The 11,561-nt window shown below is 44.4% G+C and overlaps 1 protein-coding gene across 7 annotated transcripts in view; it reads left to right on the top strand.

The window, feature by feature from the left end:
• The first annotated feature begins 10,477 nt into the window (after window positions 1–10,477).
• The window catches only part of LOC135107695 (uncharacterized), a 37,627-nt gene continuing 36,543 nt past the window's right edge, over window positions 10,478–11,561 (top strand). For 5 of the 7 annotated variants that reach the window (XM_064017870.1, XM_064017868.1, XM_064017864.1 and 2 more), the window contains exon 1: window positions 10,672–10,892. In XM_064017870.1, the coding sequence (XP_063873940.1) occupies window positions 10,846–10,892 (47 nt within the window). In that variant the 5' untranslated portion in view covers window positions 10,672–10,845. Of the gene's footprint in view, window positions 10,893–11,561 lie in introns of all 7 variants that reach the window. The other 2 variants (XM_064017865.1, XM_064017866.1) reach the window with 2 other exon arrangements.

Raw genomic sequence — 11,561 nt, 5'->3', positions numbered from 1 at the left:
TGATGTCCTTTACTTCCCAAGTCGTACTGAGCCTTGTGCTTACCGTGCTTAAGGCTAATCAAGCGAAGATGGCCGCCCGTCAAGGAGCCCTAGCCCTCCACCACAAGAATTATCAGCCCCATAGGGATGTTGTCGGTAACCTGAGTGACTCACAACTGTTCAATATATATGACTAGATCGGCAGGAGTGTTATTCGTGGCAGATTTGGGAGAAGATACCTTGGAGAGCCCCACAAGGAGTGATGCACTGACGCTAGTAATAAAAGTATTAATCACAGTGTTATTTAGCCAATAAGAAATGCAGCTCTGCAGTAATGATGACCTTGACCCTTCCTGTGCCCTGTTGTTATCGTGTCTCACCTTCCTAGTAATAGAAGCTCATGCAGTTTTTTTTGTGCCTCTGAGTGAGTGAAGCCCTTCAGGCCACTTCTTTCCTTATATACTGACTGGACGAGGAAGGAAAGTTTCGTCATCGGTCCAGCAGGGTTTCCTCTAATGGCCGTTTGGGTCTTAAGAGTCATCATCATCTCCATACTCAAGAAAAAAAGGACAGGAAAGGAGGAGCTGCTGAGTGGGAGCGGCGCGACCCCGCTGGCTTAAGGTCATAAACACTGAGACAAAATACTCGTGCCTTGCGCGGGATCTAATTTGTTTATAAATATATAAGAAAAAAATCATGCACTCATATCCTTACATAATCGAAAATAAATTTTTATATGTTACTAAACCCCCCAAAAAAAATTAAACAGTGCACTATTGACGCGAAATCAAGAAGTACATTATAAGATTTCATTATTTTGCACTGTCACCTTTTCGTACTGCATTGGTAGTGGGCTTTAGTCTTATGCCTAGCCCAGCCTTAAGAATAATTTATAGATAAGCACGAGGCCAAGCTGAAGGATGATAATCTTTATTAATACCGCCCCGTTCCTTCACCAAGACCCAGACCCAAAACGAGACGAAAGTAGGACTCAAGAATATAAAAAGCCAAGTAGAGAGTTTGCAAAGAGACGTAGATAATATGTACCACTGCCAAGCAAGGAAGAGATTGATTAATTGACTGATCGATTGACTGCAAAAACAAACTCACGATGATCTTAACTCGAACTGACACACTGGCGAGGAGCCACTTGAAGCGAAAGAACTGTGTTAGACCAAAGAAATCGACACCTTTCCTTCCCTCCTGGCATGGTCGTTGCGCCGCCTCGCTGGACTGGAAGGGGAAACTCGCGGCCCCTCCAGGAAGTTATTGATGAGCGGTTGCCATGGGCGGCCAAAGGAAGACTCTCTGAGCGCCTTTCCCAACATGACTGCGAGCGGACAAGGCAGGAAGAGGAGCCACTATTGTCACTACTACTACTACTACTACTACAGCTACTACTACTGCTAATGTGTCCAGAACACACACACACACACACACACACACACACACACACACACACACACACACACACACACACACACACACACACACAGCGGTGACTCATTGGTAATGCCTTCGAATAACAAGTTAAACGTCCTGTACGAGTATTCCAATCCCGAACTGTCCTTAATTATCTCTCCATACACACACACACACACACACACACACACACACACACACACACACACACACACACACACACACACACACACACACACACACAAACACAGAGACAGACACACACATACACACACACACACACACACACACATACACATACACACACACTAATGCCTGCCTGCCCTATGTGAGGTCTTGGGAGGAAAGGTAATAATAATAAGGAAGACGTGCGTGGCGTGTGAGGTCGACGTGCCGCGGCTCCAGTCAGGGCGGGAGCGTCAATTAGACCCCGATGAATGACCGAGGGAGACGCGGCGGCAAGGCGTGAGGGAGGCGATCCAAAGGAACACAAAGGAAGACCACACCAAACCATACCTTACCCTTACTTAGCTGTTAGTGGCGACTCAAAAGAAACACAAAGGAAGAACAAATCGTACTATACTTACCTTACTTGGCTCTTAGTACCAACGAGGGAGGCACCGCAAAGGAACACAAAGGAAGAGCAGGTCCCACCATTCCTACCCTTACTTGGCTGTGTGCGCATGGAGGCGACTCAAAGGAACACGAAGAAAGAACAAACTGCAACACCAAACCTCACTCTCCTTTTAGTACCAATGAAGGAGGCACCGTAAAGGAATACAAAGGAAGAGCAAACCTCACTATACCTAATTCTTACTTAGCTTATATTAATGCCTATATTCTTAAGCACTCTTCTCCCGGATGACCACTGTTTTCAATGGTTGCATGGCTGATTAGTCACATTCTCATGGTTTTTCTCCTTGTTGATAGCGTACCAGGCTTGTTAAACTATCACTGCAGCCATGAAACTTCCGGCCTGTTGAAAGTAGTCTGGATAGGACACTGAAAACTTTATGAGAATACGACCCTAAGCTACACCATCTAATCTTAAGCAGATGTAGCATAAGAAAGGTGAAGGCTCATGTGAAGACTCAGGTGAAGGTTCCTCTCCATTCACGGATATATTTACGACTCGCGATTCATCAGTAATTGTTTTTGTTTTTTTTTGTCTAAATTGCACTTCACTCAGCGTTGTGTACAGTTGATCACAATCTAATGACATTCGCTCTCTGGCGATATGATCTGGTACCTTTTTACTTTATTTTTTCCTGTTTTTCATCTTCGCTTAATAATGAAAGTGGTTGTTCTTTGATCATTAGAAGGAAAAACTTTCATCATTAGAACTAAACACTGCACCCAAGTTTACGTCATTCACTCGATATCCCGTTGCAAGGAGAGAGAGAGAGAGAGAGAGAGAGAGAGAGAGAGAGAGAGAGAGAGAGAGAGAGAGAGAGAGAGAGAGAGAGAGATTAAGTTATAATACCGTAACAATTAAGTCATATTGCACTGGCTAAGGTTATGAGAGAGCACTAACCTCTCCTATTGGGACACTACCTTGAGCTGGGGCTGAATTCAACTTCTGAACCACGAGGCGATCATTGTACCAGAGAGAGAGAGAGAGAGAGAGAGAGAGAGAGAGAGAGAGAGAGAGAGAGAGTACTTCATGTTACAGCAAGTCTTAATTAAGTGAGGAAAGAAACTCAGGCTGGGAGAACCACTAAGATTAGAAAAGAAAAGTTGTTGAGGTTGTGTATCTCGCTCTTAACTTTTTTTTCAGTCGGATGTAGATTAAGAGAAGGAGCATTGTGACCACTGATGTTGAGGTTTGTTTATGCATTTATTTCCTTGTCTCTTTGTGGACTGAAGCAAACCTAAGCTCGATAAAAGAAATGGTAAAGAAAAAAATATTCACCATTTTCATTATACCTCATAAGAGAGAGAGAGAGAGAGAGAGAGAGAGAGAGAGAGAGAGAGAGAGAGAGAGAGAGAGAGAGAGAGAGAGAGAGAGAGAGAGAGAGAGAGAGAGTTTTCAAAGTTTTGCATTATGAAGTAGGGAAGTCCCGCAACCTTACCTGGCCGAGGAGGAAAATTTTGCCGCACAGGAAGAAGTAAATGACTCAGGCAACGCACGTAAAAGAAAGGCAATCTAGTCTCCTGTACAATATTGAGATAAAATGGTATATCACATTTAAAGGAACTAATAAGAAGAAAGTTTACGTAATTATTTTTTTTCCCAAGATGTGCGAGTTTTACTTTTAAAGATCCGATATTTATTTATTTTTTTTACATATTTACTTAGATTTATTTCTGTGCTGTTGTCTATTCAATTAAGCTACGTAAAATTATATAGAAAAAAATATAAAATGAGAAACTAACTTATGCCTCAGGTTAAGGTGATGTGCCTTGAAGTTTTAATAAGTATGAAAACATTAAGAAAGACTCGTTTATGTATTAATAAGATTTGCCTGGTGCTATCTTTGAAATTTAACCAGAAACAAAAGGGAAGCATAAAAGTTAGTTTGTGCATTAATTCTCGAGGCTTGCATGGTGTTGGCTCAAAGCATTACGTAAACAGGAAAACAAGGATCTTTGTTAAGAAAGTTCAGGAGGTGAATGAAGATAAGGTGATTACGTGGCATCCTTACAGAATCACAACTTTTCTCATTAGCCAATATCACTTTTTCTACAGGGAATTAATATTTTTTTTCATTTTATATACCCATTCTAAGAGTTTAGAAACCTTGATTATTAGTCAGAATGTTTTGTATTTTAAATGCTTGGCTCTCTCATCACAATAATCTTCAAAGAACTCATAGATAACAGCACGTGTTCTTGTAAATGCTTTTCCTATTGTTAAACTTCCACTGCAGTCATGAAAACGCCATTGAAAACGTAAATAACTTCTAATACGGAATACTAAAGGTAACAGATGAGATGAAATGTTTAGGAATACTGTCCTGCATCCTAACCACACACATCACCACCCTCTGCTGCACTGCCCAGCGTTACGTGACCTCTGGTGGCTAGCCCTCTTCCATCTCATTGACTTAACTTGGTACATAGTTTTATCTATCAGACTCTGGCATGGTACGTAGGATCCTTTTATTATTATTATTATTATTATTATCATTATTATTACATGTCAGGGAGAATGACCTAGAGAGAAAAAAATAGAGCCCAGTCGCATTGTCGTTTCTTAAAATGCATAGAAGACCCAGAAGAGCTGTCCAGTATAGTTCCTGAAGTGTCTCCCTACATATTGGCGATGTTCTCTGTATATCTTGACGCCGAAGTGGGAAGGATGTATATAGGTTTTGCAGACAGACGACCCTGGTGGTATATAGTGTTCAGCTCCCATCAGTTAAGCTTTAAATCGTAGTGGTGTGTAGCAGCAGTTAATTGGAATGTATGAACCACGTAGAGTGTGTAGGCAATTATAACAGTCCTCTCCCCTTGCCTGTGTATGTAAATAGATATATAAATGGTTCTTATTTAATACTTATTTTGTATATATTATATTCATTTATTTACTTGTTTATTGTTTGATTATTTCTTTTTTACCTCTAACCACTTGTGTGTGAATAGAGTTGTTAAGACTCTCGACGTATTCTGTGATGCTTTAATTTTTTGATAAGAATGTTTTCAGAGACCACAGAGTAGCCTATTCGGGCTCACATTGGTGTTTTTCCATCTGATTACACGAAATCCTTCTTTAATTACCTCTAAAGTCATAAAACATCCTTGAAATACCCAATAACTTTCACCGGATTTTTTTTTTAATATATCACTAGAATCATGAAGTCACCCATGGGACCTACAGTAACTTGCAGTAGAGAATTTTAAACAACTATTATCATCGAAACATTCTTGAAAATTTTCACTAGAACCTATTTTAAGCGCTATCACCAGATTCACAAAAAACATCCTTAAAATCTCCAGTAACTTCAAGTAGAGATTTTTAGAATATCAGCGGAGTCATGAAAACACCTTTGAAAGCCCCCATTAACTTCCAGTACAACCTATTAAATTATAACTAGAATCATAGAAAAAATAAAAAGAAACAGTAAAGACACCGTTAATTTACACGACAATTTCACAAACTATCACTAGAACCATGAAAAAAAACATTAATTCTCGCTACACTACTTCTCAAACTATCACTGCAATAATGAAAACCCATTACAACCAATTAAAGGCGTCCAACAGAGCCTGCTAATCGAAAGGAACCAAGATCGAAAGAACCAAAAAATAAATAAATGAATAAACAAAATAAGAAGCTGAAATGTTTGAGGATGTAGCCACAGTACGGTCATCACTGAGGCACTTGTAATAGAATATAATGTAACTGTTATATCTACCCACCCTTTATGTGTCAATCCCATACGTATACCATAATTATAGACATGTTCTGCCATATTTCTCCCATGTAAATATCCCAGCCACTCCTTCGCCCGCCAGCTTGTCACTTCGTAAGACGCTTATGTTCATTCAGCCTCACTTACTGTTGCCGCCACCTCCATCAGCTCGTTGTAATGCAGGTAAATGTGATTGCCTCAGATGGCCACCGCGTCTGCCGCCCCCCCACTGTTCCACGCGGCACGCAGCGCTGTCATGGTTTTTGCAGGATGGAATAAAAGTATCGGTGTTGGTGCGTGATTTGATTCTTCCTCTTGTCTCTGTGTGTGTTCCTTTTGTCTGTTTGGACTGGCTAGTTAATTTGTTACGGTAGGTGATGGTATGTGTGGTTAATGCTGGCTATTGCTATCTACTACTAATAATGTTACTACTTACCTCTTTTCTTCCTTCTATTCCTCACTATAATTACTACCGCTCCTGCTGCTCCTCCTCATCCTCCTTCTCCTCCTCTTCCTCCTCCTCCTCCTCCTACTACTACTACTACTACTACTACGACTACTACAGTACTACTAATTCAGTCACTACTACTATTACCACTCTCTCTCTCTCTCTCTCTCTCTCTCTCTCTCTCTCTCTCTCTCTCTCTCTCTCTCTCTCTGACGCAAGCCGGTAAGGTAAACAACGCACTTACCGTTCGCTGCCTCCATTGGGAACTCTGATGCGATGTAACTGATAGGATTTACTGGTCTTTGACGGCGACCGGGAGCAGAATGAGCCAGCGAGCGTAAAGAACAGGAGGACAGGAGCAGCTTCGGGTTTCAGCTTTATAGAAGGAGTTTACGATGGTGTCTGAGGCGGAGAGGCTTGTGTGATTGGGTAGTGAGGATGGTGTTCGTTGTAGTTCTCCTGATAAAAGTACTGTATGGGTGGAGAGTGGGAAGGGTAGAGGGTAGGAGAGAATGGGAGTACATAGTGGTTTTGTAATTCTCATTTTAAAGTACATGGTGACTTTTATGAGTGGGAGAGAGAATGAAGGCAGGGAGGGTAGATGACAGGAGTAGCTAGTGGTGTCTTCCTTATAATTAGTGGTGAGTTTTAAACCGGAATTGTCAGAACAAGAAGGCTGTAGGATAGAGAGGAGGACAAGAGCAGCTGTAAGTATTGTTACTACAGTATATATGTAAAATGTGCTGCGTTTTAAGATGCAAGGCAGGGATTCAAGGACGGAAAGAAACAGTTACATGTCTTGTCATTACAGTACGTGCTTAGCCATAGATCCCTTCATAGTATAAAGGCAGGGTGGAGAAGTCTATAAAGTGAAGGAGACTAGGAGGAAAAGAACAACCTGGTTCGGGTCTCCACACATATGGTTACTTAAGAGGCTTCCCTGTGCCAGATTAATCAACATGGCGTAGCATTGATATAGTAGGATACAGTAGCTCCCAAAACTGTATCAAAAAAAAAATAAGAGGTCTACATTTTGATACAATAAACTATTATTTGACGCGTTTTGGTGATTAGGGTGGCAACAGTTGGCAGCCCTGCACACAAGGGATGGTTGCCGTGTGTTATGACCTGGGAAAGACGTAGCTCGGCATATCAGCATCACGTCAAGCCACGCATACCAACCTCACCGACGCGACACGTGACCAGGCAGCAGGTTTAATATTGTTCATTATGCCACTGTTCGCACCACTTTCAAGACAGTAGACGTACCTGTGGGATGAAGGAGGAAGAACTTACTTAACATGTAGCAGATAGACGGATAAATAGATGGTTTTTTATCTAGTAATTATTGTGTGTGTATTTTGTTTATCGACTTATCTATTTATGTGTCCTTTCTCTTACTTTTGCCTCAACCCACACTGTGAATTTTAAATGGTAGGTTTTCACGTAACAGATAAGATTATTTATTGTGTATGTATTTAATTTTATTTATCGACTTATCTATTTATGCGTCATTTCTCTTTTTATCTATTTAGCCACCTGCATGTCTTAAGAGTTACTATGGCTCGCCCCGTAACGCTTTGTTCTCTCAACAGGAATGGCTTCAGGTAGATGTACGGAAAACAGAGCGCAGGAGCAGCGACTGTCTTGGTAACTTGTGTCTTGATTCCTTCATGAACGGTACGAGTGGAAACTTAATTAAAAAAAATGACACTGCGAGAATAGCGAGGCCACTTAACGAGAACAGCAACGGTTCTCTTTATGTACACACACACACACACCCATTGCATCATGAAGGATTCTGAGCGGCAAATTAGTTAATGTAAAAAAAAAAAGGTTACCAGAGTGGATTAGTACAGTTGACTTGTTTAATTGCCCGTTAGTGGTGAAGAGAAAAGATTGTCCAATATAGTGCTACACTGCTAGGTGACGGCTGCAGTGATTACCTTGGCAGTGTTTTGTCTTTTTCTGAGTTACGTAGTTGAAATAATAAATAGTACGTAGCAAAAAAAAAAAAGAAAAAAAAAGAAATAGTAATTATTCCATAAAACAGATTCTCTCTCTCTCTCTCTCTCTCTCTCTCTCTCTCTCTCTCTCTCTCTCTCTCTCTCTCTCTCTCTCTCTCTCTCTCGCGTTACGCCCCAAGAAAGTGTTTACATAACCATCACTAACGTAATTACAAGGATAATTAGTCCATTAAACAGGATGTGTGTGTGTGTGTGTGTGTGTGTGTGTGTAACTAGGAACGCGAGAGTGTGAATCAAGGACAGGGAAAAGGGGTGGGAGAGAGAGAGAGAGAGAGAGAGAGAGAGAGAGAGAGAGAGAGAGAGAGAGAGAGAGAGAGAGAGAGAGAAAAAAAAATTCTCCCTTTCCACCACCACCAATTCCTCCTCCTCCTCCTCCTCCTCCTCCTCCTCTTTTTCATCTCCAGCCTTCTCTCTCTCTCTCTCTCTCTCTCTCTCTCTCTCTCTCTCTCTCTCTCTCTCTCTCTCTCTCTCTCTCTCTCTCGTCCTTTACTACAGAAGTGTATGAAGTAGGACTCTTCCCCTTCCCCTCCCCCTCCTCCTCCTCCTCCTTCTCCTCCTCCTCCTGTGTGGATAGCTGCAATAAATAAATCCATGAATAGAAAAATACAAACGACTCTGCAAGACTGGAAAGTAGATATTTGTTTTAAATGTTCGAGTTCGGGTCTTCATATCCTTAGTGAGAGAGAGAGAGAGAGAGAGAGAGAGAGAGAGAGAGAGAGAGAGTGCTTACTATCAGGACAGTGCGTATGTACTTGTTCTTGTTCTTGTTGTTGTTGTCGTCGTCGTCGTCGTTGATGTTGTTGTTGTTATAATTGTTGTTGAAAGCCTTCTTCTTCTTTTTCTTCTTCTTCTTCTTCTTCTTCTTGGTGTTAGTCATGCTGGTGGTGGTGGTGGTGGTGGTGCTCCTGGGATTGCTTTCACTTTCACTCTCATTGCTGGTGTTACTGGCGTGCGTTATTGCCGTCTTAGTTGTTGCTGCCAGACAACCATGACTGTATTGACATATTTCGATCCCCAGTCCTTCGTGTCCAGTTTCCCCTAAAACTTTAATGAGCTGAATGAGTCGCGCGTTGGATCAATTTAGCGCTGTACTGCGTGCGGTGTTCAGCCGGTACTGTAAATATTCTCATGCTTCTCTGTTGCAATATGTTACGTGATCAGATTGTCTCGAACCTCGTTGTTTACTTCGGTGTTCTGCCGGCAGCGTGTGTTCTTGAATATCGTTCCTTGCAGCAGTCTTCCTCATTGCTGTGAAAGGTTTGTGTGCATGGAGTAGCTACCACCTCTGAACATAGCAACGTAAGGGAAGTTGTAAGAAATCGTCAGGCCCACACGGTGCCGTCCCTGTATAAAACATACCTGTGTATATCCACATGTGATCCCTATTCACAAACTCATCGCATCTTCTTTAACGCACTCTGCTGGTGTGGCACTAAGTCTAGTTGTTGAGTGTGTTCCAGTAATGCACCACTCAGTTCGAGAACCAGTTTCTAGTTTTTTTTTCTTTTTCCGCTATTCTCGGCGCTCTTGTATTTATAGTTTTTTTTTACCTTTATAATCGGTCTCCAGTACCGCGGGGAGCATAATAATGTCCAGGAATAGTAACAGTGCGGAGAAGCCATTGGGTAAATAAGGCTGTTAAATGTTTCTCCGAAACCGCCTCTACACGCGAGGAACGGCCACTCGTTGAGGTATCAGGCGCACCAAAGCAGCTTATATTTAGGTGTGTGTGTGTGTGTGTGTGTGTGTGTGTGTGTGTTGCTTCACACGAGTTAATAAAGACGGAGCCTCGCGGTTCCTTCCCTCCCCTTCCTGTCCTTCCTCTCCGTCCCCCAACTCTCTCTCCCTCTTTGTAGTGCCGCGCGGGGCCGAGGCGGCAAAGGATTCAGCTCGGCGGAAAATATGCCTCAGAGAGGGATTTGGAATATCCTGCGGGAAAGTAGAGGGCGGATCTTTCACAGCCGCAGCGGGAGGAGCTTGAGGAAGGAGGAGGCGTACAGGACGAGTCGCCGGGAGGCTCGCGCCCCACAACTGCCAGGACAGTAGCGTGCTTGAGGACAGGCCAGCGTGTGTGAATGCCGGGGTGAGGCGCGCCAAGCACATGCCCGTAGCACTTTCCGGGGCCTCCAGGACCTCAGCGACCTTCCGCACCCGGCACAGGCCGAGCGACGCCAAAGGCAGCCCACCACGTGGTCACGCTGATAACAGCTGATAACACGCGCGTGCGAACCTGACTATTGCCAGCTGGTGGACGCGAGGAGCTGCGGGCGTGCGTGGCTGGTGAGCGGTGCGGCGCGGCCTTGCAGGCGTGGAGCAGCGCCTGGCCCATGCTCCGTCGCCGCCTCCGCCAGGCCGGGTCCCGTGACCTGGCCACCATGAGTGAGTCAGTAGCCCGCCAGCGGCCGCCAGTGTGGGCTGACTCGGACACGACTATCGATTACGAGTCGTGGCGGTGGTGGTGGTGGAGCAGCCAGCCTGGCCCGGCATGGCGGACGGCGCCGCGCTCCGCCCTTTTACTGTGTTAGAACACCCTTCCTGCACCCACTGGCCTCCCTATGTCGACGCCCGCGCGCTGTGAGGCCCGGCCCACACGCCCACGCCAGCAGCAGGCACGATGGGCGCCTGCATCGCCCGCTGCCTGCCACTTTACAGCGATCCCAGGTAAGACACCTGACTCACGCCCCTCGCTGCCGCATGACACCAGCCACACTCCCTCCTGGCCCTCATCCTACCATCCTCCCCCTCCGCCCTCCCTCTCTCCCTCCACCGCCTTCCTTCAGCCACACCGCCACCACCCCCTGATCCATTGTACCGGGGACGGCGTCAGCCTAGTCAGCTGATTCACTGTTGACGTTCCTCTCAATTAACATCCTTTCCTCCCCCCTTCCTTCCTCCCCATCCGTCCCCGTCACTCCCCGCTCTTCCCCCGCCGCCACAACATAGTCCCCACGGAAGACAAACTACACCGCTCAAATATAGGTAAGATGAGGGCACGGCGGCGCCCTAGCAGCGGGCGGCGGACGTGGGGGCTCAGAAACAGCTTAAATAAACATTATGGTGCTGAGCGTTTATACCTCGAAGCCGAGACTCCTGCCGTGAAGTACACAGAAAACGAAAAAAGTGAAGGGGAGGACTTGCACCTTCAGGAAATGCTGCTGCTACCGATGTCACGTTTCTTTGTGCCTGCCTCCTTTGTTACCTCGTTCTCACGGGAGCGAAACATTTACCGGAATAGTGGCGCTTGGTGCGGGAGCGTGTGCATCTCCCTTAAGTTGAAACAAAGATTATGTAATACTCGTACAGTTCTTAGAAAAGTAAATAGTATAGTGA

The sequence above is a fragment of the Scylla paramamosain genome, chromosome 15 (assembly GCF_035594125.1).
Source record: "Scylla paramamosain isolate STU-SP2022 chromosome 15, ASM3559412v1, whole genome shotgun sequence".
NCBI lineage: Eukaryota > Metazoa > Arthropoda > Malacostraca > Decapoda > Portunidae > Scylla > Scylla paramamosain.
The sequence above is the reverse complement of the archived record's forward strand: the minus strand, read 5'-3'. Positions and strand labels throughout refer to the sequence as shown.